The sequence below is a fragment of the Xiphophorus hellerii genome, chromosome 13 (genome assembly GCF_003331165.1).
Source record: "Xiphophorus hellerii strain 12219 chromosome 13, Xiphophorus_hellerii-4.1, whole genome shotgun sequence".
Taxonomy (NCBI): Eukaryota; Metazoa; Chordata; class Actinopteri; order Cyprinodontiformes; family Poeciliidae; genus Xiphophorus; species Xiphophorus hellerii.
In genome coordinates, this window is record NC_045684.1 from 957,478 (window position 1) to 983,127 (window position 25,650).

The following is a 25,650-nucleotide window of genomic DNA, read 5'->3' on the forward strand; positions in this document are numbered from 1 at the left end:
TGGTTTGTTTTCATGCTGCATTTAATTGTACATATGAACTCGGAATTTCGTCCATATCGTGTTTAGTTGCGCACATTTTGCTGATAATAATTTGTTTTTAAGATTTTAAACCATTTCAAAGAAAAGACACGTGTAAAGATAACTGTTAAAATTTAACAAAAAATAAGTTTGACAGTAAAACAGCTTGGAAATGGTGAAGGATATTATTTATGAAACATAAAGCAAAACGTTGAGAATATTGGAAAATGTACAGGACGCACAGTTCCTTTGCAGAAAATAGCTCTTTGGATCGTATCCCAACCTGGAGTTTTTCTGTTTGGGATTTCAAGGTGTTCCAGAAATTGAATATTTTACAGAAAAGAAAATTCAAGTTGTTGATTTTCCACAGTATTTTAAGGTACATTGAAGGTACCACAAATTATTGTTTACATCAGCAGACCGGAAACAGTTCGAAGCGTCATGGCGAACGCGTGTTGCAGCTTGGTGGCTTAAAGGCGGAAAGTATTTGGGTTTTTAAATCTTACCTGAACCCTGCATAGATAGAGCTCTGGTTAGTGAATCATTTGACCTTTAACCTTTATGTAAATCTGAAATATTGTGGTATTATTTCCTTTCTCTTGCGGACTCGTGTCTGCTTTAATAGCGAATTGACCATAAACTTTATCGGCCAGATGTCCCTGCAGGGGGCGGTCAGGAGGAGCTTCGTGGCTCTCCGGGACCAGCGGGCGGCGTGGAGGAGCGTGCTGGAGGAGTGCGACCCGCTCATGGAGTCTCTGGGGAACCTGGGGGAGCAGATGAATGCTCTGTCCCGGGTCCGGGTCTCCGACACGCCGCTCCGGGCGTTCCCGGACCTCCAGGAGCGGCTGCAGTTCCAGCTGCTGCAGGCTGTGGACCTGCTGCTGCAGAGACTCAGGGACAGGATGTGAGTGGACCATCAGGACCGACTGAGACACCCAGATGTCCCCAGAATATGTAAACCACAGGTTGTAATGATTGAAATGGTTACTGACACCTAGTGGCCGTGTTGGAGACAACAATGATGACAAGAACAAGTCCAGATATTCCTGAAGATTATTATTATTATTCTCTGAGAAGAATAATTCAGCAATCAGCAGACATTATTGGTCATATTTAATAACAGAAATCAATAACCTGGTCAATAAATTAAAAATAGAAGTCCTAAAACAGCGGTGTTCAGCGTGTGGCCCGGGGGCCATTTGAGGCCCTTAGAGGGGTTTTGTGTGGCCCTCAACCGCAGTACAAAAATGGCACAAACTGGGCTTTCTGTAGTAAGTTTGGAAATTGACGCAGTTACAAAGAGCTGAGCTTCTACACTGCAAAAACACAAACTCTGACCAGGTCATTTCTGTCTAGTTTCTCAGTACATTTGAAATAAGACAAAACTAATCAGTAAGTAAGTTTAATATACGAGTTTGTTTTAATTCCTTCATATTGATGAAAAAGTTCTGGTTCAACTATTACTATATTATTTCAGTTACAACAAAACATTTTTCCCCTGTTGAAGGTGAAATAATCTGGAAATGTAACTAAACTAGCCCAGTTACTTATTAGTTAGTTTTGTCTTATTTGAAGTGCACTGAGATATTTGCGCTTTAAACAGACCAAACGTCCCTGGTAACATTTTGTGTTTTGCAGTTTAATCTAAAGAGACTCCAGACTTCAGCTGACGGTCCGTTCTGATTGGTTGTCTCCTCCAGGTCCTGCCTCCAGTCCATCAGAGACTCCGTCGGCGGCCATGTTTCTGCCGCCCTGCAGCTCTACCAGGACTCTGCAGACGGCCTGGATGTTGCCGTGGCGACTCAGCGCTCCTCCGTCGCTCCGTCGCTCGCCGACATGTTGGAGTGGCTTCAGGACGCCGAGCGTTTCTACAGACGGCAGTATCCTACCTGCTCTCCGTGAGGCGTTTGAGTGCCGTAGGGTTTGTGAGTTCTCCTGAACGCTTTGCCAGGTTCCTGCAGAGGAAGACTCTGCTGCTGACGCTGAGGCGGGACGACCGCGCGCAGCTGGAGGGCGCGGCCAAGGCCTGGAGGAGTCTGGACTCTCCTGATACAGAGCAGCAAATCACAGGTGAGGTCATCACTCACCTGAGTCATGAACCTATGGCAGGCCGTTATTACATAAAATCTGCTTCACCGATATGTGAAATGGATTAATGACTAGAGATAAAAGTTAATTAAAGGGCCAGTATCATTTAAAATCATCATGTTATAAAGTGTTTTTGATTCTTCCATTCATGTTTGAGAAATCTTTTAATCTCCATGGCAACCATTCAGCTGTTGCCTGGCTGGACCGAGCCTAGTATGGAAGCTTCAATTCAAGATGTCTGCAAGAAATTAGTGACTATCTGAAACATGTGTCAGATATAAACAGTTAAATTGTGACACGTCATGAAGTAGATTTAACACATCTGACTTTTTGTTCTGACTAGAAAATACTCAAAATACCAAAAATGTAAACATTTTGCACTTAAGATAAAAAACCCTAATTTATCTGTAAATCTGTTTACAACAAAACATGTTTCTGCAGAAAGTCTTCTATTAATCACATTTTACATCCAATTATCAATCAATAATTAATCATCAGTATTGGTAGTAGGGCAAGAAGAAAGAAAACCTGATGTTGATTTATTTAGCTGCAGATGCTACAAATGAGCAAACATTCACTAACTGAATGCTTTTTTACATTTTAGGCAATAAAATCTTTATTTTCTACTCCAATAAAGAAATTGGCAAAAAATTCTTCATATGCAGTTTTTTCTGTTTCTAATATTGATTAAATAAGCTTAAGTGGTTAAATGAAAAATCTGAAAATTGATCAATCATCAGAATAATCATCGATTACTGAAATGAACGTTAGTTTCAGCCCTAAAATGCTGATATGTTTAATTATCGTTCAGGTTGGTGGTGATGTAGCCGTGTAGAGTCCAAACTGGACACCCGGAGTGTAATTACAGGAAGGCAGACGAAACCCATTATATGCTAAAACAGCCTGCCATATGAAACTGGACCGGGTCTCTGTGTCCTTCCAGATAATCTCTGCAGACTGGCCTTCTTCCTGGAGTCCCAGTGATCCGACCTCTGACCCGCTACTGGATCAGAACCGGCTGGTATCAGAACCGGCTGAACTGATTGGACCCAGAAAGAGACACGTCTTCATGTCTAAGTTGGTTTTATTGGACCACAGCACACGCTGACACATCAGGGATAAGAACTGAACACAAACCAGAGAAACGGATCAGGAACCAGGAAACGATCAGGAACCAGGAAACGATCAGGAACCAGGAAACGATCACGACTCACTGCAAAAACACAAATATTACCAAGAATTTCTGTCCAGATTCTCAATCGGTCGCATCATAAATTATAATCATTTCCATTCTGATGGAAATGATGCAGTTTTGTTTAATCCATTTGTTTATTTATTGTTTTTGGTTGTTTTGTTTTTATTTTGAATATTGAACATATCTCCTAGTTCAAATCTTTAGTGTTATTTTAATAAAATTAAAGTTTATTAAAGTTAATTTATCAATTATTTAACTTAGAAATGGTCTGTCACAATAACACATCTTACTGGACGATAAATTATCCCAGAAGTTATTGCGATAAACGATAATATTGTTATAAAATTACAGAAAAATAATGCAGAACACACTCTGAGAGACAAATACACTTTAAACTCCAACAAACATTCAACAGTGGAGCTGGAAGACGATTTAAATATTCACAATAAATAAACAAAACAAATAAAATCAATTATTAAAAAAACACCAAACTGAAGAATTTTATCATCCAGTTTCAAGTAGAAAGAGAAAAACCAAGCAAATATAAATTGCTTGTCGTTTTAATTTGTCAAGTGGTTAATAGATTTATTGTTTATCGGGATAATTTATCATATAATTTGTTATTGTGACAAACGGAGTTGGAAGTTGGTTCAGTTTTAATCCCAGAGAATCAAAGAACGAGACGAAATCACTTGGTGAGGGTTTGTGTTTTAGCAGCGTGAGGAAGAACTCCTCCTCCTCCTCCTCTTCCTCCTCCTCCTCCTCCTCTTCCTTCTCCTCTTCCTCCTCTTCCTGCTACACGTACTCCTTCATCGGCAGGCTGTTGGAGGCGATGGGTTTCAGCGGCTCCGGCGCCGGCGAGTTGGCGAAGCTCCTGCCGATGTACCCTCGGCGGTAGCGGCCGCCGCGCTCCATCAGAGGGCAGGTGCTGCTCAGGACGGCGCCGCTGATCATCAGGATGACGGCGGCGGCCCAGCCCAGGTAGATGGCCTGGCCCAGCTCCCGCTTGTGCATGACGGGAACGTTGGGGTTGTAGAAGTCCTGCACCACGGTGTTGGCGGTCCAGGAGACGGGGATGAGGACGCACAGCCCCGTCAGGATGAAGAGGACGCCGCCGGCCAGCGCGATGCCGGCCTTGGCGCGGCGGTCGTCGCCGGCGCAGGTGGTGCACTTCATGCCGCAGCAGGACACGGTGCAGGACAGCCAGCCCATGAAGATGGCGAGGCACATGAGGGCGCGCGCCGCCTGGATGTCGGGCGGCAGCGCCAGCATGGAGTCGTAGGTCTTGCACTGCATGTGTCCGGTGGTCTGGTACACGCAGTTCATCCAGATTCCCTCCCACTTCATCTCCGACGTCAGGATGTTGTTCCCGATGAACGCCGACACCTTCCACTGCGGCAGCGCCGTCACGGCGATGGCCATGATCCAGCCCGTCACCGCGCAGGTGAAGCTGATCAGCTGCATCCCCGTGTTCACCATGGCAACGGACTCTTCTGGAACGTCTGCTGGGAACTCTGGTCGGACTGGTTCTGCTGGCTGCTCTACGGTCCGCAGGCGGCCATGTTCAGGTTCTCTTCCGGACCCGTCCGGACATCCCGGCCCCGGTCAGAACCCTGATCCGCCTGTCTGCTGCTCGGGTGACAGAAACTGATCCGACCCGCTGCTGTCGCTCCAACAGTGAAACCGGGCTGTGGTCCGGCCTCGATCCGGGTCAGAACCGCCGGCTTCAGGGTCCTGAGTCAGTCCTGCTGAAGAAATTCCCAGTTTTCCAGATCCTGGACAGAGCCGACTGCAGCTGGAGGGTCTGCTGGGAACAAAGAGTCGGTCTGAACGGAGAGCCTCCCCTCCCCCGGCGCCGAGCCCAGACGGGTCAGACGGGCTTCAGACGGCTGGACGGACGGATTGGGTCTGGAAACACGGACCCGGAGCTGCTGATAAACATTCGCTCCATGAATTAAAGATGGAGGCTTCCAGGTTCTGCTGCTCGGGTTTCCTTTCTCCGGTTGCCGGCCGGCTCCTCGGTAACCGTGGCCATGGCAACCGGAGACGGTAAACGGACAGCAGAAAGGAAGGTGCTTTTTGTTTCTCCAGCGAAATATTCAACGTTCCCCAGATCCAGGGTTCTGGTTCTGGTTCTGGTTCTGGGAGTGAGTCACATAGAGACTCACTCTCAGAACTAGACACCTCTGTGTGTGTGTGTGTGTGTGTGTGTGTGTGTGTGTGTGTGTGTGTGTGTGTGTGTTTGTGTGTGTGTGACCTTCTGCCAGAGGTCAACTGGATTTATTTCTGGGATTGTTTTGTTTTTTCCTGAATAATTAAAGTTTTTATTTTTTTGAAGGATAAATTAGTTTCCATAAACTTCGTAATTCATTTTATTTGATGTTTATTTATTTTTCAGTTCCACTGCTAAATGTTTATGAGAATTTAAAGTTTACTGATCTGTGAGAATCTGTTCTTGCTTTATTATATTACTGGAAAATGGTCTCAAAACAACAATATTATCCTTTATCTCAATAACTTATGGGAAAATTTATCACCAGAAAAATGTGTAACTATAACAGGTTTATGAACCAACTAATGTTTCTAAATATAGATTTAATAACAAATGCAGTTTTTTACTCTCTTTTTCTGAAATATTTGCTTTGAATTTCAACATACACTAAAAATACTAGAAATACATTCTGACCTGTTTGTTGGAAATTATATGAATTATTGGATTTATCAATCCATTAATTTTTCTGGTATTTTTTTAAATTTGCTTTGCTGCTGAGTATCTGTTTGAAATCCAGAACTTTCATCATTTCTTTGAGTTTATCTCAGTTAAAACTTTGCTGTAAAATTTCTCTTCATTTAAATGGCATCAATTTAACGCAACATGCAGACATTAAAGTAGTAACAGGTCAGTGGAATATTAACCAGTTATGTCTTCAGGAACAATAATCTCTGGTCAACATTGAAGCAACATGAACAAAGTAATTATTGAAATTTCTTGAGCTTCATTTTTCTATAGTTTTAAAGTGTTTATAAGAATAATATGGACATTTATTTGTCTATATATTAAATTGATTTTAGTACCAGTACGTAGCAAGTAAAACGTTCAGTGCCAGCAATTCCTGACGCCAAGCAGCAGGGGGAGCTGTTGCGACTAAACGACAAGTAGTTTTGTTTTGGTCTTTATGTACAGCTTTTGTTAAAAGCTGTAAATCACCTGTTATTGATCAGATTGGAGCTTTGTTGTGTTTTGAACCAATTAAAATATTATAAATGATTTTATATCTAAACTCTTTTGAAGGCGGTCCCACGACAGATTTTTTAAACTACTTCCGCTTTTCCAGTCGGATCTATTTGCATAAACAGCAGCAGAAAGAGGAAGGAAGAAACAGCAGCAGCGGCATATTTATAATAACACCGGGATGGTGGGAGCAGAAAGAGTTGATCCTTAGCAGCAGCAACTCTGATCAGCTGATCAACTCTCACTCAACACACGAAGAAGAAGGAGAAAGTAAGACTGAACTCCGGACAAATTCACCCGCTTATCAGCTGATTTCTGCGAGAAAGGTGAGCTTCCGGTCCGACATGTTGACCTCAGGTGTGCTCCGTCTGCTCTTGAATCAAATGACCGCCGGCAGGTGAGCCGCTGGCCCACACAGGGAAACCAGAACCGGTACCAGTTACACAGCCATAAACCGGTGGTACCGCAGATTTCAGAGTTGGAAACGAGAAATGATTCAGGAATTAATGAAGCCACTGCCGGTCCAGAAATACATTAGTAATTTATGTCCCGGTTCTGGATTCATTTAAAAATATATTTACTATATATTACTAAATAATTATGAGCTTTAATAAAACGAAAAATGGAGGAGAGATGGAAAAAACACTGCATGAAAAAAGAAAATAATTCACAGAAAGACAAAAGAGATAAGAAGAACAGAACATAATCTATCATCATGGAGAATGTGAGATTATAGATTATTTAGATCAGATTACTGCGTCAGAAATATGAGGTAGGCCAGAACCGAATTAAACTGAAACTACATTTAATTTAATTACTGGTAAAAACTCAGGATTAAATGTCTTTGGACAAAATGTAATATTTATTAGAGATTGTGATGGACCGAGTTAAAGACAGGAGGAGTTACAGGATATATTAGAAAAATAGTTTTGTTTTCTGTTTTAACCCAAAGATTATAAATGACCAAAGATAAACTGAGCTCAAAGAAACAAACTGTAAAGACATTTCCTTCCATCTTGTGGCCATTTGTTTGTGGTGGGGGGGTATTTGTTTGGTCATTTCACAGTAAGGGTAATGCAGCAAAGGATTATGGGTATTTAACTGAACCAGTGGAGGCGGTGTGATCACTTTTACAACAGGTAAAGAAATGTGTATAATGTTAAATTTTACCGTTTTTTAGAGACTGTCTGTCATTTCCCCAGATTTCAATTCCCTCATCTGATGAGTGGGAGGAGACATTTCAACGTTACACAACGTCTGAGTGTGACCTCTGACCTGGACTCTGAGCTAAAGGCATCTCGTTTTCCCAGAGACATTTACTTCAGTCCAAGCAGACGCAAAAATCACGTCCATGTTCAAAGTGTGATTGTTAAACTTATTGTTTATATGTAGCTGCTGCAGTCAAAACCTTCCTAATCTTTATCTTGGATTAAAGGGCCAGTGTCACATTAAAGCAGCTTTGTTTTTATCTTTCCTTCATGTTTTCACGTTTTTTCCTCATTAGAAACAAACCTGCAGTGTTGCTTTCATGTATGTTTGAGAAATCCTTTAATCTCCATGGCAACCATTCAGCTGCATAACGTCTGGGTGGACCTAGCCCCGCCTTCGAGGCTTAGCTCCTCCCCTACTCAGCTCTTTCAGACTAGCCAGCAGCAATTAGCAAACAACTGGTGAGCTCATTATAGGAGCTGCTGCTCAGAGCAACGCTGGTAAAAAACCTTAAAGGGTTAATAGAGGAGCCATGTTGGGACGACTTCCTGGAGGTGGAGCTTCTTAAAGGGACAGAGGCCCAATTTCAAGGCGCTAAATCAGGAAGTCAAATTTGATACATATAGCAGTTTCTATACCAACTGAAGGTAAACAGTTAATGTGCCTAGAAAACGGATAACACATTTATATGATCGGATGCAACCGTCCAGTGACGCTCTGGTCCAGAACCCAGACCAGTTGGTGCCAGTAATGACCCAATTTGTTCTTTGCCAACCACCAATAAGGAGAAGGGGAACCGCCGGGTGTTCAGATCCCAGGTGAAGGTCACATTAAGCAGCTGGACCAGTTAAACCAGTAGAGGTCCAATCTGGACCAGGTGTTCCCAGCTGCTCCCCCTGCTGGCCTGACTCTGAATGTGTCTCTGTGTTTCTGCTGCAGCCTTGCTCAGGGGAACCTCGGCAGGATGCTGGAGCAGCAGGCCGACCGGGTCATGGAGCTGTCGGAGTGGAACCAGCGCTGGCAGGAGAACAAGATCGGCTTCCATCAGCCGGGGGTCCACAGGTAACCGTGACTACGGCGTGTCCGGAGAGCCAGCCGGGTCAGAACTCAACCGAGGTAGAACCAATCAGAACCTGAACGTCTCCCATGTCCAACAGTATGCTGCAGACGAACTATGAGGCGGTGGTGAACGGACGGAGCGGCGTCCGGTGGTTCTTCCCTCTGTGTGGGAAATCTGTGGACATGAAGTGGTAGGAACCTGATCCGGTCCGATCCGGTCCGATCCGGTTCGTGTTCATCAGCTGGCTGTGTCTGACCCGGCTCAGGTTGGCGGATCTGGGTCACTCGGTGGTCGGCGTGGAGATTTCAGAGACGGCCATCAGACAGTTCTTCCAGGAGAACAACATGACGTTCAGCGAGGAGGACGTCCCCGCCGTCCCCGGGGCCAAAGTCTTCCAGGTGGGTCGACCCGGGGACCCGAGTGGCTGTTTGGGTTCATTCAGTCTGACTGGTCCTCCCAGTACAGTTGTCTGACTGGTTTCCAGTTTATCTCCAGAGATGATCTGGAACTCAACAGGTTTAACTTCTGATGCCGGCGGTTCTGCAGGATGCAGGTCAATCAGTGGAGCTCAGAAAGTTCTGCAGCTGCAGCCACCTGTAGATAATCTGCAGAACCCAGCTGGTTCTCCTGCTGGTTCTCCTGGTTCTGTTTGGGTGTGCCTGCTGTCAGTAACAGTAGATCTCCATCTGTGTCTTTATTCTGTCCAGAACTCGGACCGCTCCGTGTCCCTGTACCAGTGCGACCTGTTCATCTTCTCCAGGTGAGTTGTCCCGCTGGACGTTCAGGGAGACGTCTGCTGTCTCTGAGCTGTTCTGTTTGTGCTGCAGCGCCGTGGCGGGTCGGTTTGGGGCGATCTGGGACAGAGGCTCTCTGGTGGCCATCAACGCCCAGGACAGGGACCGGTGAGTCCAAACGTCCCGGCGTCCCTCAGCGTGTCTCCCGGTCCTGACGTGTCCTCCGTCCTGCAGGTACGCGGCTCTGATCGTCTCTCTGATGGCTCCAGACTGCAGATACCTGCTGGACACGTTGCTCTACAATCCAGAGCTCTATAAAGGTGGGTTACCGTGGAAACCGTAAGACGCGGCGTCGTGCTGTGGCGCTCACCGTGTCCGTCCTGCAGGTCCTCCGTTCTACGTCCCCGAAGAACAAGTCCAGAGTTTGTTTGGTGAGTCTGAGCTCCAGTCTGGACCAGGAAGTAGCCTGATCCCAGCAGCAGCAGGTCCTGGGTATTTACTGGGACGACTTGTTGCGTTGCAGGCAGCAGGTGTGATGTGAAGCTGCTGCAGTCTGTGGACGCGCTGACAGACCGACAGAGGGCCTGGGGGCTGGAGGCGCTGACGGAAAACGTCCACCTCCTCACCCTGAGGGCGGCCAACTGACGTCCGACTGGCCAGCCCGACCCGGCCCGCTGACCCGCCAGCCTGACCGGGCCCGCTGACCCGCCAGCCTGACCGGGCCCGCTGACCCGCCAGCCTGACCCGGCCCGCTGACCCGCCAGCCCGACCTGGTCTGGTTCTCCTGTCAGCCACACAATAAAGCTGCTTTTTAAACATCTGTTCTGTCGCTTCTTCAAGTTGGTCTCCATCAACTCTTCTAAGTTTATGCAGCAAAAATTTAGTTTGTGCTGCTATAATTTTAAAGAACCTAATAAATGTTTCCAGAGGTCATGAAAGGTCAACAAGTTCCTCCACCTTCTTCAAAGCAAACTAAACTACGACCAGGTTTGTGCAGCAAAGACTTTCGTTTCCCTGCTCACATTTACAAAATAAACACATTTAGTGAGAATCAGGAAGTCATCAATGTTTGTGCTGCAAAAAAAAGTATTTGTGCTGCGTTTGTTCTGATGATGAAGTTTTTTCTTAATATCTTTCAAATGGAAGCAGCACAAACAAACATTTGACACCAATTTGGTTTGATTTTGAAGAAGCTTGGAGGGAAACCGTCTCTCAGGTCGGGTTGGACCGGTTCCACCCAGATCCAGTCTGAAGGTGGAGTTGTTCGCTCTCTGAATGAAGACCAGAGATCATCATCATCATCAGTGAAGGCGATGAAGCTTGGACATGTGTGAGCATAAGCCCCGCCCCCAGGTCTGCTCTGCCTCACCTGCTGCAGCAGAAGGAGCTTTGTGTCCTAATTGGCTGAGGAATCTGGGACAGCAGAGGAGCTAATCTCCAGGAGGAAGAGGAGGAGTGAGGAAGGGAGGGCTGGGGGAGGAGCTTCAGGAGAAACGACTCAATGATCCGGATCTTCTGGAGATCCAGAGTGAAACCTGAAGCTCACAGATCTCAGAGATCCTGCCGAGACAAAACAGGATCCGCAGCAGAGCCTGGAGGTCAGGCGATGACCCTGAGAGCTGTTCAGGCTGCAGTTCTGTTCCCCGACCAGCAGGGGGAAACATTGTCTGACGGTGAGATGAGCAGCGAGATGTATGGAGCTAAACTGGGGACATAATGTCTAAAAAAAAAAAAAAAACTCAAATAAATTTGAACAATTTTTTTTTAGCTACGTTGCATTTTATACTATAGTGGGTAAAAAAATGATTTTTGACTAAGTTTCAAACATAAAAGACTTGAAACATGTGGACATGTAACGTCTGGGGAAAAAATTAAACTGAAACAAAATATTTGAATTTGCAAAAAACAAAAAAAAAGGTTCAAAACTACTCTTCAATTTCAGATTATTTATTTTTCTTTTCAGTCATTTTCTTAAATTACGTGACCATGCGGAGCTACAATGGGGCCAAACAGCTTGAAAAAAAAATTAATGAGGCTGGACAAACTTAACAAAGATTCAAAACCATTTTTTAGTTTTATTTTACTGTTTTTTTGTTTCTGTGATCTTATGAAACTATACTGGGATCAAAAAGCTTGTAACTTGAAAAAATGTAAATAAATAAAAGATTAAACTTTTTTCTTCAGTTTAAAAAGTATTTTGAGTTTTAAAGCTTTTTCACTCTTTAAGTTTTTTTCTTTTTTGGTTGCAGACTTTATGACCCCAGTGTAGCTCCATAGTCATACCTGTACATGACTCCTCTGGATGCTGCAGCAGGAGGAGCCACCAGAAAACCTCCAGCTGGGAGGAGAGAAGCTCAGCAGAGACTCTGCTGGAGTTTCAGCAGATTTATCGTTTTGGTTCTGGTTCTGGATCCGAGTCCAAGCTGTTGAGTCTGGGTCACACAGATGGTCTCAGGTCTCACCTGCTGTTCCTCTGCGCATGCTCAGTGAACGGTGAGCTCAGCAGATAGAGGCTGCAGTGGACCAATACCTGCTGGGTGTGGCAGAACAGTCCCCGCCCGGCCGGGCGCCGCCCGATGCGCCGCTGATGGAATGATGCGCAACCATGACGTCTCCAGCCGGATCTGATCCATAATCAATGACCACTGCTGATCATCAGCTGCTTGAATCTTCTCTTAGCTCTCGTGCAGGTCTCTCCGAGTCTCGCGGTGACTCGCTCTCAGAAGTGCGCACGCGCTCGGCTCCGTGCTCGTCCCAGCCGGCGCGCGCTCCCGCAGAGCGATCGGATCGACGTGTCTCGGACAGAGTCGGGCTGCGGTCTCACGCGCTCCTTCACTTTGAATTCGGTCCGATTTCCGGAGCTGAGGAAGAGGAGGAGAGGGAGGAGGAGGAAGGACCGGGAAGGATCCCAGTCCGGAGAACCGGGAGAACCGGGAGCAGCTGGATCACGACCGGAGCTGGAAGAATGAGGAGCGGCTGGATTCTCCTGAGCCTGGCGCTGAGCTGCCTCTGCGGGGCCGCGGTGAGTGGGGACAGGGCGCTTCCAGGGACCGGGGTCCGCGGGGGGTTCGTGGGGATCCGCGGGGGGTCCGTGGGGGGGCTGGTGTGTTCAGGTGCAGCTGCGGGGCTCAGACACACCAGTTGTTATGATTTCAGTCTGGTTCTGTAAAGACTTCATGACTTGAGACGCTTTGCTTGGAGACCTGAGTGTGTGTGTGTGTGTGTGTGTGTGTGGGTGTGTGTGTGTGTGTGTGTGATTTCTGACCTCTCTGCTCCTCAGAGTTTCCTCTGCTTTCACCTTTGACCTTTTGCTCCTGTTGTTTTCCCTGATGAAGAGACTTTTGGTTCATTCTCAGGTCTGCTAGGCCTGATGAAGACTGAGCTGCTCATTACTTGTTGCTTTCCTCCTCCTCCTCCTCCTCCTCCTCCTCCTCCTCCTCTTCCTCCTCCTCCATGTGTGTTGTTAATGAGTCAGCGTGATTTGGCCTCCAGAACGTCGGTTCTCGTGTTTCTGGGGGAACCGGTCCAGGATGTTGAGGTTCTGATCCAGGAATCCGTCTTGGTGGGTTCCAGCTGTTTGTTGTCATGTGAGGTTCTGGTCCGAGTAACGATTAATGGTGATGAATCAATAATTGAAATGATCTTAAACTAATTAAGTAATCGATTAACCGTTAACTAGGCTTTACAGACTCAATAAAAAAGTCCAGCAAATAGTTTTTAGAGTAAAAAATCCTAAGTATCTGGAGAAAGTGCCGCTGTTCAGATCAAATGATTAGTCATTGATTATTCAGACGATTAATTGATTAATCGTCTGAATAATCAATTAATCATCAGAATAATCAATTATTCTCCTTCCTGGAAAACACCTGGAGTTAATCAGGAATTGTTGCTGGATGTTTCTGGTTCTATTATCTACAAAATTAAAATAAATGCAGAAGCTTAAAAAAAAAAAAAATCTGGAAACTTTTTCATTTTAAGATTTCATTTGTTTGTGAAAATGTCATCTGAAAAGGAAGGACCTGCATCAACCCCCAGATTTACTTTATTCTAGAATTGTGGTCTGGGGCCATACAAATTCATTCAGAGGGCCACAATCGGCCCCCGGCCCACACTTTGGACACCGCTGTTCCACCAGGTCCGGTCCTGAACTTGGAACCGGTTTGGAAAAGTGAACAAAGTTTTTGCAACAGAAGTTGAAAACTCTGTGAGGCTGTGAAATTGATAAATGTGACCTTTGACCTCAGCTTCCATAAACGACTGATCTGATTGGTCAAGAAGGAGCCAATCACAGAGCAGATTGGTCAGGAGCCAAACCTTTCCAGCCCGGATGGTTTGGATCAGAGCGGCGACTCGGCACCGCAATGCCGTCTGGTTCTCGTCAGAATCATCAGCGTCGCCATGGTTACCGCCTCCGTCTCCATGACGAGCATGTGAGCTGTCATCATGTCACGTTTTCACACCTGACCCAGATTAGTCAGAACCGCCGAACCGTCTCTGTGAGGCCCGGAGGGACCGACCCGGCTCCAGCAGTCCGACGCCTTCAGACCTGGAAACACCTGGAAAATACCTGGAAACACCTGGAAAATACCTGGATAGACCTGGAAAACACGTGGATCAACCTGGAAAACACAGAGGAAACACCTGGATAGACCTGGAAAACACCTGGAAACATCTGGAAAATACCTGGAAACACCTGAAAAATACCTGGAAAACACCTGGATCGACCTGGAAAACACCTGGATCGACCTGGAAAACACCTGGATCGACCTGGAAAACACCTGGATAGACCTGGAAAACACCTGGATAGACCTGGAAAACACCTGTAATGTTTAGTTTCTCCTCCATGGTGATTCTGAACTCGGTTCTGACGCTCAGCCAAACGCTGGAGGCCATTTTGAAACGTTTCTGAAGCTCAACATAACGGATCAGAAAATAAAACCAGTTTTAAGCGACAATTATTGTTTTAATTTGGAAAAAAACTTTATTTGGAAAATAAATGTTTGCGTCTGGGTCACATTCTTACTGGGTGAACAAGGATCGGTTCCCTCAGCCGTCATTTAGATTCAAACTAAATATTTAGTAAATATTTATGTACCAAGGTATTTAGTTTGAAACTAAATGTTGAGTTTGCTCACTAAATAAATATGTAGTTATCAAGCTTAATGTTTAGCTTAAGCTAATTATTTATTAAGATAAATATGTTTTTAACTAAAAGCTCCAAATTAAATATTTAGTTTGAAGCTAATTTAGCTCAGAGTAAATATTTAAAATGTATTTTTACGGTTTTGTTGGTTTCAGTGTTTTATTTGACCGATTTCAGACAGGAAGTGACTGTCGGCTCCATGTTTTCACCGCCTAGCAGCAGGAAGTAGACTACCAAAATAAAAGCTGCCAACAGTCTCTGTGGAATCTATTTACTTCCTTCTACCTTCATACCAGAACCAGAACCGAGCCTGGGTCGCCATGGCGTTGCTGACAGACTTCACGGTTCCTCTTTGGGCCGGTTCTGTTCGGTCCGGTCTGAGAAAACTTTGGATCTGCAGGGATTCATTAGTGAACGCATCACGTTCTGTAAGAGCATGTGGGCCTGTCCATTCACACAGAACCAGGTCCATTCACACAGAACCAGCAGTTTCTGAGCCTCCTCTGAAGAGCTCATTAATATTCACACAGTAACTTGTTTGTCCCTGGATCTGGACCGACTCCAGAACCCAGAACAACCAGCCTGCTGCTGCCTGACTCTAACCTCTGACTGACCCGGTCCACAGAACCGGTCCTATGGAAACTGAAGGAGTCTGATGTTCCTTGATCTGTCAGACGCTTTGACAGAACCGAACCGGACCAAAGAGTCATCAGAATGACTAGTCCATCTGTTCAGAGATCCAAAGACGTTGAACCTGCAGCGGTCGGCGTCTTCCTGGATCAGTTCCTCTGGTTCCTTCAGAACCGGCCCAGTTAGACGATCAGCTGCAGGAGAACTCAGTGCTGGATCCAACAGGGAGGCTGGAACCTCAATGCAACCTCAGGACAACCTCACTGGAACCTGGTGTGGGTTTAACAGAACCATCAGAACCGACCTGCTGTTTGGACCTGACGGTTTGCTGCTTCAGGTTCTGGTTGATGGAAGAAAACAGCTGAGCTATTGGACCATAGCGGTTCTGTTCCCCTTCTACATATTTAGCTCAGAGCTAAGTATTTAGCTTGCTAATGAAATATTTAGTTTAAACTGTCTGTTATGAATGAATGAATGAATGAATGAATGAATGAATGAATGAATGAATGAATGAATGAATGACACGGTGGACATTTTGATAGATTTTTATCTTAGGACAGGATAAAAAACCTAAATTAGTTTTTATTGTGTAACTTTACAAACGGCTCCATGGATCCGTTTCTGATTCTGGGTTATTTATCACTGAGGGTGGAACCACACCAGAACCAGAACCAGAACCAAACTGGTTCTGGGTGTCCTGCAGCAGCTTTCAGGTCCGAATGGACACACACACACACACACACACACACACACACACACACACACACACACACACTGACCCAGAGAGACTCACTCTGGATTAGTCCTGAGTGATGGGATCAGAGATCACCACCTGTCGGCCCAAACCACCGCCCTTCACCTGGACCTCCTCTCCTCTTCTTCCTCCTCCTCCTCCTCAGGAGTTTCTTCCTCTCCTGTCTCTGCCTGACCCTTCCTGCTCCCAATAATCCTCTTATTGCTGGGACTCCTTCTGGGCCGGGCCTGAACCCGACCGGCTCCGTGTTGATGAAGAAAGGGACAGGAAGTCACCATGGCGCTTCAGGTTGCTATGGAAACAACATGGCCCAGGTTGGAAACGGCTAGAACAAAGTCTGGTTCTGGTTTTTCAAAATTGTCATCAAGAAATTTGGATTTTTGCTCTAAAATTGCCAATAATTATCACAGATTATTGGCAATTTTCCATAGGAATGAAATTAAGAGATTTTAAAATTTTTCAAGATGGCCGCCATGGTTGTCATTGAAAATTAAAATCAGCAGCAGCTTTAGCCACAGATAACAAAACGCTTCAGAGATCAGGGAAAGTCTTTGGCTCACGTTTCATCCATCCATCTGTTCATCCATCCATCCATCTGTTCATCCATCCATCTGTTCATCCATCCATCCATCTGTTCATCCATCCATCTGTTCATCCATCCATCCATCTGTTCATCCATCCATCCATCTGTTCATCCATCCATCTGTTCATCCATCCATCCATCTGTTCATCCATCCATCCATCCATCCATCCACCCCTCCTGCCTGTAATCGGGTTCTTTTGGTTCTGGTTCTGAACAGAACCAGTCCAGTTCTGGTGTTTCTCAGGTTAAACTGGAGGTCTGGGATGTTAAACTGGTCTCCATGTTGGGAACCAGTCGGCTGTTAAGTAGAGAATCTGGTTTCTGTCTCTGAGTCTCTGGAGGTTTTGGGTTCTGGAAACAAGCGGACTTTGTTTGTTCCTGAGTGACACGTCTTGAGGTTGTCATGACGACCTTCAGTCTGAGCCAATCAGATGTCAGAACAGATTCCAGTGACCTGAAGGTTCCTCTGCTGGTTTCCAGGCGGCGGCCAGGAGCTCCTCTCCGACAGACGACCTGTACCTGGACGATCCGGGTTCGGGCCGCTACTACCCAGAGGACGACGACGACTTCAACTCCGGCTCCGGCTCAGGTAGTCCAGAACCCCCCATCTCGTCCGGTCCAGTTCCCGTCTCGGTCAGGTTCTTCTGAGGATCCGGTTCTGTGTTCTCAGGTGGAGATGAAGCGATCCTGGAGGAAACGGTGACTGTCAGTAGGATTTACATGGAGCCCAAAGCAGCAGAACCCACCAAGGACTCCAGCAAGTTCTTCAGCCCCAGGATGGAGCCGGGGCCGGAGGGAGGGGCCGGAGACGGCACAGCCAGGAAACCGGTCCGGACAGAGGTCAGAGGTCACGCTGAGTGGGTCCGTCATTAGAACGGTTCTGTTGCTGTAATTACAATATATTTCATTAACAAAGGGACCACCTGCTGGTGGAACCGAATGGAGCCGATTTTAGGATCTCTAATCACATTTTAATCAAGAACTATTGACAAAATTAGCAACATCAATTCAAAAACCATTTTTGCTGTTAAATTATTGAATAAACAGACATATTTATAGAAACAAACATTTATAGTTTTAATCTGTTTTTCAGATTCTTCAGTCAGGAGATGATCATCCATGGAGCTTCTTTAGACGCTGCCATTAGCATTAGCTGCTACATGGTTAGCACTGAGATGCTATTTTAGGCTTAGAAAGCCTAAAAGGCAAACTCCTTTTAGCACATCATCTTTTCCATCGTCCAATCAGATTGTTTCCAAGCAGAAATGAACCCTCAGTGGGCTGATAGACGCAGATTCCTTGTCCATCGTTGCTGCTAGTGGATGTAGCTTTGCGTCAAGAGAGTCCATGTTGGCCACACTTCCAAACACTGAGCAGTTAAAGTTGGAGTAAATTATTGCAAATATGTAATGGTCCATGCAATCTGGTAAGCTTCATAGTGTAGCTGGGAATTACATGCATCACGGCCAAACTTTAGCAATGGGGTGAAATCAGATCCAATCATTTCAAACTCCAACAGAGGCCACGCCTCCAGGGAGAAATCGTTTCTCAATAACTGGAAGTTTAGACTCTCTGGACGAAGTGAAGCGTAGAACAAGGTGCTAGCTCAACGCGGTCAAAAGGATTTTCTGCCGGTCGGGGCTTCGAAGGCCAGCCCTTTTTAAATCTCACTTCGCCGGAGTTCCAAGCGTCTCAAGTCGGGGTAAAACCGTGATGTCTGAAGACTGTCGGCCCCTGATTGGTCAGAGGATTGAGATGGTTGCGTCTCAAGCGTATGTGGAGTTTTTAAGAACTGCGCAGGATGTTGCCATGTTTCTCCTTCGGTGCGCTGATCCGGTTGAACTCTGGGACTGACCTGACCCAGAGCTGCCGCTCCGCTGTGACGGAAAACCAGCCACACTGCAGCGATAAGCCCAGTTCAGAAGCTCATGGGAAAGAACCAGTAGTAACGCTGTGTCTCGTTTTCTCCCTCCCACAGCTCCCAGTTCCAGTCACAGAGGACCAGCAGAGGAACCAGTTAACCAGTACCACCGAGCCTCCGGGTTCTGCGCTGGAACCCGTTGAAGTCCGGACTGAAAACCTCTTCCAGAGGACGGAGGTGTTGGCAGGTTGGTGCTTCCTCCGGTGTTGGTGGATCAGGTTGGAGCAAAAAGACAGTTTGGTGACGAACTGGAGCTGAGAGCCGCAAAGAAACCAAAACTGTAGAAAAACAAAAAACATTTTGCATTTAAAAAAACAACTTCTCTGTCTGTAAATCTGTTCTACCCAGAATGTCAGAGTTTAGCTTTAGCTTCACCTGGTCTGTAAACTCTGTAAAACAAAAAATGTCCAATGAAGAACCTTCTGCATCTCATCAATAATCAGTGAATCAATAAATAATCACCAGATCAGCTCTACGCTGTGTTGAAGTTCAGCTTTTCTCATGTTTGTTTATTTAGCTGCAAATGATCAAACGTTCACAAAGGGAGGACTGTTCTCGCTTTTTAGGCAATAAAAGGTTTTTTCTTATTTAAAGATTAATGAAATTGTTTATTTGCATTTTTTAGTGTATTTAGGATTTTGCATATAAGATAATCTAAGTGGTTAAATAAAAAATCTGCAGAATATGGCATTTTAAAAATGTGAATAGTTGATTAATTGTCAGAATAATTGATTACTAAATGACTCGTTAGCTGCAGGTTGGACCAGGCGACCTCCACCTGTCTCGGCCCGTTCGACTAAACCGCCATGTGACCGGTTGACACCAGTTTAACCTTTGACCCCGTGTCTCTCTCTCAGCTGTTATTGCAGGCGGAGTGATCGGCTTCCTGTTTGCCATCTTCCTCATCCTCCTGCTGGTTTACAGGATGAGGAAGAAGGACGAAGGCAGCTACGACCTGGGAGAGAGGAAGCCTTCGGGAGCAGCCTATCAGAAAGCTCCGACCAAGGAGTTTTACGCCTGAGGCGCCGCCGTCTGCCACCATGTGGAGCCGCGGCGGCGCCTGTCGGACCCGTGGTCCAACAAACAGGAACCGTCTCGCTGAAGTGGCTCAGAGAAGAACTTTTCTTAGAACTTTCTTTGTTTCCCCAGTAAAGCCAGAGGTTCTGCTCGGCCCGGAGTTAACCTGTTTGTGTTTTAGCATGTCTAAAGACGAGTTCACCTTCTTCACCTGTTCCTCTCCAGGTTCTAGATCACCGTCTGTCCTCACCCCACACAGCCTCTCACACCGATCAGAACCCAAAACCTGCTCCAGTTCTGAGTCCAGAACCCGTAGGAATCCGCTACAGGGTTCTGGTTCTAACAGGAAGTAGATCTCTGCGCTCCTCTTTATTAGAACCGGAGAACCACAGACTCACATGTTCTGTTGTTTAGTCGCTCTCTTGGTTCTGAGCTTTCAGTCCAGTTGTTTCTTGTGTATGTAAAGAAAAATGAAGATATATAAATGTATATTCACAAATGTCTGAAACCCTCAAAGTGCCTACATGTGTCCGTGCTCGAGCAGTCACGGATCTCTGGAACGTTTTTTAGTCGTATGAAGCTGACTGTATTGTTGTACGTGTAATCTGAACCAACACTACTGAATAAACTTTGTGGCCTAAAGTCCGACTCCTCCTCCCTGCACATGCGTTAATGGCAGAGCTAGTCTTTCTTTTAGCGCCGTAGCATTTTTGCTCATTTTAAAACTGTTAACCCACCTAGATTCCTCTAAATAAATTTTCGGGATAAATTATAAAATCTAAATTACTTGACTCTTTTGTTTCAGTTGAATAAAGTTCAAAGTTTTGGTCATCAACCAATGTTTAGTTTCATTTCCTGTCCTTTTGTTACAATTCCCAGAATGCATTGTTGTACAGCAATTAGCTGTTTTCTGACTGTTAGCAAAACTAAACTACAAAAATAAAACTAGAAAAGTTTGTTCCAAAGAATCACTTCCTGAAGCGCAGCCGTCCAGCTAGGTGTGTAATACCTGATTTAACCCTACTGAGGGCGCTATGCAATGTTGTGGCATGTTTTGTCATTTGTATATAATGTGTGTCAGAATAGTTTAATTTAGCACTTTAGCATTAGCTTCTGCTGGATATCATGTTGTAACACAGAGGCGGGCCGCTGTCCTGCCTCTGCTGCACCACCTGAACAGAATAATTGGGTCATAATTGGGTCATTAGCAGAACTCTGGAGGATTTATCTACACAATAAGGAGGCGATTAAAGCATTTCATTCCGGTATTTTGTACCTGTGGCACATCTAAAACCTGCAGGTCAGCGGCCCGCCAGTTTGACACCCCAGTAGCACTTCATTGTTAGCAGAACTAATGGTGATGATTAGCACTTTAGCATTAGCTTCAGATAAATACCATCTTGTTGTAGCGCGTTAGCGTTAGCAGAACTAGTATTTATGATTAGTGCCTTAGAGTTAGACTTTTTAGCTAGCAGTGCTTGCTAGCTTCACTTTTACTTTGGAGTTCAGGCTTCAGAGGATCCAGGTTTAACAGAAGCTAGCTGCCCTCAGACGTCCAGAGATGATCTTAATGAAATCACACATCATTGTTCAGATTATTTTCCACCTACGTCTGAGTTTGTTTCCCTTCTTCATCCTCAGCTAAACCCGTCCTCTGGTTAGATTATGTTCTGTCAGGACTGATCAGAGTTATTCTGACTGTTGGAAACCTGATGAGTTAATAACCCAGTTACAGAGACCAACCCCCTCTGGGCCTCATTTCTCTGCAGAATTAATCCGCTCTGTAACCGGGTGAGATTAGGACGCTGCAGTGATATGCCGGAGCACATATCCACAGAGGATTACTCATCTGCTCTGTGATAATCGCCTCAGACTTTAAGTAATGTGCTGCAGGGAATTACAGGCCGCCTGTCATCTGAACCACGGCAGCCGAACCGTGTTTCTACGCCTTCATGGCTCAACTCAACCACAGGAACGTTTCTACAGTCCCCAGATCCCAGCAGAGCCTCCGCATGGCACAATGAGGCCAGCTGAGATCCACCTGAAAGTTTTACTAGTGGGAAGAACACGGCTGGTGATCAGCTGATGTTGGTATCATCAGATTACAGGCCGTTTGTAAAATACAGGCAAAAACTTACAGCAATAATTTGGGTTTTTATCCAATCATGAAAGAAAAAAATAATTTCTCAGTCATTTTTCCACCATGTTTTGCATCCATTTATAAATACTACAGTTTCACAATTTAATTAGTAATCCATATATTTAGTTTACCAACTAAATACTTGGATCCAAACTAAATAGTTAGGCTAATTAAATATTTTAGGAGGAGGTAGCAAGCAAAATATATAGCCGAGCTAGCTTAATGTTTAGCTGGAATGGGTAACTATTAAGTAAATATTTATTTAAGCAAATAAATACTGTAAACTAAACATTTAGTTCACAATATTTATTTTGTAAACTAAACATTTAGTTTACAAAAACTACATCTTATAAATAAATTTTTATAAAAATAAGTCTCTGCTCCCTGTTAGTCCAAATATTTGTAGATAAATATTTAATTTACAAGCTAAATGTAGGAAACTGAACATTTAGTCTACAATATTTAGTTGTAAACTAAATATTTAGAAAGCTAACTAAATATTTAGCTTGGAGCAAAAATATTTCTCTTGCTACATATTTAGTTTACCAACAAATTATTTAGCTCTGAGCTAGCTTAATATTTAGTTAACTCTATCAGTTTAGTTTGTAAGTTTGTAAACTAAATAGTTTACAAGCTAAATATTTAGATCGTTAGCTAGCTACCTAAATATCTGGTCGGAGTTCTGCTGTTTGTTTCTCATCTCTCTGCTCTCCATTCGCTGTTCTGGTTTAGTTTAGTTTAGTTTAGTAGTTTAGTGGTTTAAGATTAGCAAAACTAAGATTCTTGTTAGTGAACCGAAATTTTTGATTAGCTTTGGCTAATAGCTACTGCAGATTTTAGTGCAAACATATATTCTCTGTTACAACCTGGGCGGCCATTTTGAAAAAGGAAACACAAAATCAAGAAAATTTATATGATTTCTACGGTTCAAACTGCATAAGCAGTGATTTGATACCAAACATATTCATCTAACCGACTGGACAACACGGAGGCCATCTTGAAAAATAAAATAATCAGTAAATATTTCATTTTCCAATTATATATGACTTGCCACCAAAATTATTTATCTGTGATAAATATTTGTACATTCAATGAAAAATAAAATTTCCGGATTGACCATTTTGAAAAATTGCCGCCATTTTGACTTTTTTAGTGGCTAATTTATGGTTTTTGATGAAGATCAGATTATAAATATAAAAATCATCTCATGTCTTCATATCTAACTATTTATCTCTGATTAGTCTCTAAATATCCGACTCGTTGTCATTTAATCTTTTATCTCTTTATTAAAATGAGTTGAAGTTGATGGGAGCCATCAAGCTGCCTGATTTAAAAACGATCTCAGGAGAACACACGCTGTTCTCATCTTCCTCCTGCAATCACTTCATCGGCGTCTCGGCATCGTTTCACGACGACGCTCAGACGAGGACAGAAACACGCGCTTGTTTCTTTGTTAACGTCCGGATCACTTACAGCCGTCAGCTGAAGCTGCAGGTGGTTCTGCAGAGGCCCGGTAGCTGCAGCATCTTTATGCTGCGCCTCCATCAATAAAACAAACCTGTTGGGTCGCAGCAGAACCTGGCAACGCTGACCGGCGGTCTCACTCCTCACCCGCCCTGAGGATCATAAATCCAGCTGAGCTGAGAAACAAGCCGGGTCTGTTTCTGAGTGAGAGCGAGAGCTGCAGGGGTCGAAGCACGAAACAGCAGATCAACGTCAAACTAAACGAGGAAGCAGCTGCCTGGAATCTGCAGGAACACTTCATCTGCTAAAAGATTCAGCCAGTCGTATTTTTGGTCCAAGGCCGTCTGCCATCATCAGGAAGACCTCTGGATTCAGGCTTTACATTTTCCCACTGGTGGCTGTGTGCCTTCCCAAAGGATCAAGTTGGCCACTCACTCAAAATGGTGTGCAAATGATTCAAGACGAATTGTCAGAAAATTATATTTCTCTGAGCAGGAGCACTGAAATTTAACAAACAATGTCTTTTACGATGAAGCAACAAGCTAAAAGGCGTCGCTTGACACGTTGTGGGAGGCAACGGGTCGAGTTAAGACGACCTTAACTCGACTTAAGGTTCAAATCAAACAATTCGGCTAAACAGATGGTTTGCTGTGAGTCTCTAAGATCCTTTCCTCCTGATGGTCCGGCAGACCGGTTCTATTAGAACCAGAACTTCATCATCTGTTCCCTTTTTAGCTGCTGTGGTGTCAAGCAAACCAAATCCTCTGACCAACCTGTTCCCCTCCTGGCCTGTGGGGGCGCTGCACCAAGAACCACTGAAGGAAACGACACAAAAACCTCTGAAGACACTGAGAGCAACTTCCTTCTTCACCAGATGGAAACAAGATGGAGGCGTCAGATTTTAGTGTTGGAGGATTTCTCTTTAGTCTTTGGCTAAAGACCACGAGCCATTTCTGCTGCTAGCGCTAGGCTAGCACATTAGCTTTGGTTGTATTTACCCAGAATGCCCTGCGCTGTAGTCCACTTCCTGCTTTTGGAGCGGTCTCAGGTCCGCTTGGTGTTCACATTCAAACTGAACCAGAGGTCAGAGGTCAGTTTTTTTTCTGGTGCAGAATTATGACACGTCTCACATTAAAGTCATATAAAATGCAGCATGATCATTCAGACTGCAGACGTTTGAAAACAATCAAATCAGATTGAGTTTTTGGGGTGAGAAGATTAGAACCGGGTCGAACAAAACCAAATGGGTCGATTTTTTTCTGTGTTCAATACTGACCATGATGGATGATGGATGGATGGATGGATGGATGGATGGATGGATGGATGGATGGATGGATGGATGGAAGGAAGCTGATTGGTTAATGAAGACACATCTCAGTAAATACATTCAGAACCAGAACCAGAACCAGAACCAGTGGTCCTTGGTGATGTTATGGTTCTTGCCTTCTGTGTTTCTGGTCCTTTAATATTGAATGTTTCTGATCTGTTTAGTGGTTTTTAGTTTTTCTCCTCTGCAGGACTCTCTCTGTCTCTCTCTCTCTCTCAGGCTTCCTGGTTCTCCTCCAGGGTTTTCAGATTCTTTCAGATGTTTTTAAAGCTGTTAATTCATCATGAGTTCTGATTATCTAACAGCATAAGGTGAATAAATGAGTCTGGCCTCCTTCCTCAGGCTTTGGCCGGTTTGTATTTGGATCTAAGTTTCTCTGCTGCTCACAGTTCAGGCCCACTGAGGAGAAATGTCCCTCATTGGTCTCCGTAGTCCCATCATCCCAGCAGGAGTGTGTCCTTCAGAGCCACTCGTCTGCGCTGCAGCTTCCTGGAGCAGAACCGGGGAACGCCGAGCGTCAGACGTCACCCTGTGGTTTATGTAACCTCTGAACAGCTGGGCTTTCACATCAGCCGGGATGAAGAAGTTTGTGTGAGGAAGAGAGGCAGGCGGCGCTCTGAGTGGGCTTAATCTGGGCGGTGAGCCTGGTCTGTGTGGAGCGTTACGTCATGGAGATGCTTTCTAATGAGGACAGACGTGATCTCACTTCAGAGCAGATGGAAATAAAAAGAACTTCTGACTGAAAATACAACCTGTGAACATATTTTGGTTCTTTCCAGAGAAACCCTAACCCTAACCCTTTCCAGAGAATGCTTCTCATGCTGATTCCTGCTTTTACGCTCTGCAGGACTGAAATTTAGAGAAATAAAAGGCTGAAAAGACAAAAACTGGCTCTGAATTCAAGCTAAATGTTTAACTTTAACTTTTCCTCTGTAAAACAGACAATAATTAATGTGTCTAAAGAATCACATCTTATTAGTTAAGCCAGATGAAATATGAAAAGTTCATGTGTACATTTAGCAAAACAGCTACAGGGTCAGTAATAATTTGAGTTATTTAGATTGTAACAAGAGGAAAATGTATTATTTTCACCATTATTTTTTTATTTTCACCATGTCATTCATTCATTCATTCA

The 25,650-nt window shown here is 44.7% G+C and overlaps 4 protein-coding genes and 2 long non-coding RNA genes across 11 annotated transcripts; 4 read left to right on the top strand and 2 right to left on the bottom strand.

Moving 5' to 3' along the window:
• The first annotated feature begins 151 nt into the window (after positions 1–151).
• airim (AFG2 interacting ribosome maturation factor) lies at positions 152–3,651 on the top strand. Of its 3 annotated transcripts, none has more exons than XM_032579989.1 (5): positions 154–550; positions 672–922; positions 1,719–1,898; positions 1,970–2,088; positions 3,050–3,651. In XM_032579989.1, the coding sequence occupies exons 2-5, from the start codon at positions 672–674 to the stop codon at positions 3,088–3,090; spliced, it is 591 nt and encodes a 196-aa protein (XP_032435880.1). In that variant the 5' UTR covers positions 154–550; the 3' UTR covers positions 3,091–3,651. The 3 variants fall into 3 exon arrangements, with proteins under 3 accessions (XP_032435879.1, XP_032435880.1, XP_032435882.1); XM_032579991.1 differs by having other exon boundaries at positions 156–550; positions 684–922; XM_032579988.1 differs by having other exon boundaries at positions 152–922.
• On the bottom strand, positions 2,874–15,612 carry LOC116730637 (uncharacterized). Its single transcript, XR_004341377.1, has 3 exons — positions 15,601–15,612; positions 11,826–11,832; positions 2,874–3,124 (listed from the first exon to the last, which is right to left on the bottom strand). It is a non-coding gene; the product is annotated as an uncharacterized LOC116730637 (long non-coding RNA).
• cldn35 (claudin 35) lies at positions 3,173–5,013 on the bottom strand. The gene is made up of 2 exons (XM_032579986.1): positions 4,094–5,013; positions 3,173–4,045 (listed from the first exon to the last, which is right to left on the bottom strand). Exon 1 carries the CDS (start codon positions 4,778–4,780, stop codon positions 4,097–4,099), a length of 684 nt encoding a protein of 227 aa, XP_032435877.1. The 5' UTR covers positions 4,781–5,013; the 3' UTR covers positions 3,173–4,045; positions 4,094–4,096.
• Positions 6,623–10,356, top strand: LOC116730628 (probable thiopurine S-methyltransferase). 2 transcript variants are annotated; one of them, XM_032579977.1, is made up of 9 exons: positions 6,623–6,859; positions 8,682–8,804; positions 8,900–8,992; positions 9,068–9,200; positions 9,510–9,562; positions 9,630–9,704; positions 9,771–9,856; positions 9,923–9,967; positions 10,060–10,356. In XM_032579977.1, exons 2-9 carry the CDS (start codon positions 8,707–8,709, stop codon positions 10,179–10,181), a joined length of 705 nt encoding a protein of 234 aa, XP_032435868.1. In that variant the 5' UTR covers positions 6,623–6,859; positions 8,682–8,706; the 3' UTR covers positions 10,182–10,356. The 2 variants fall into 2 exon arrangements, with proteins under 2 accessions (XP_032435868.1, XP_032435869.1); XM_032579978.1 differs by having other exon boundaries at positions 6,623–6,803.
• Positions 11,878–20,423, top strand: sdc2 (syndecan 2). Of its 3 annotated transcripts, none has more exons than XM_032579971.1 (6): positions 11,878–12,558; positions 17,127–17,235; positions 17,317–17,486; positions 18,625–18,754; positions 19,425–19,599; positions 19,630–20,423. In XM_032579971.1, the coding sequence occupies exons 1-5, from the start codon at positions 12,175–12,177 to the stop codon at positions 19,586–19,588; spliced, it is 957 nt and encodes a 318-aa protein (XP_032435862.1). In that variant the 5' UTR covers positions 11,878–12,174; the 3' UTR covers positions 19,589–19,599; positions 19,630–20,423. The 3 variants fall into 3 exon arrangements, with proteins under 3 accessions (XP_032435862.1, XP_032435861.1, XP_032435860.1); XM_032579970.1 differs by having other exon boundaries at positions 11,879–12,558; positions 19,425–19,596; positions 19,627–20,423; XM_032579969.1 differs by having other exon boundaries at positions 11,879–12,558; positions 19,425–20,423.
• Positions 20,424–24,511: 4,088 nt separating this feature from the next.
• On the top strand, positions 24,512–25,266 carry LOC116730639 (uncharacterized). The gene is made up of 2 exons (XR_004341379.1): positions 24,512–24,826; positions 24,905–25,266. It is a non-coding gene; the product is annotated as an uncharacterized LOC116730639 (long non-coding RNA).
• The last annotated feature ends 384 nt before the right edge of the window (positions 25,267–25,650 follow it).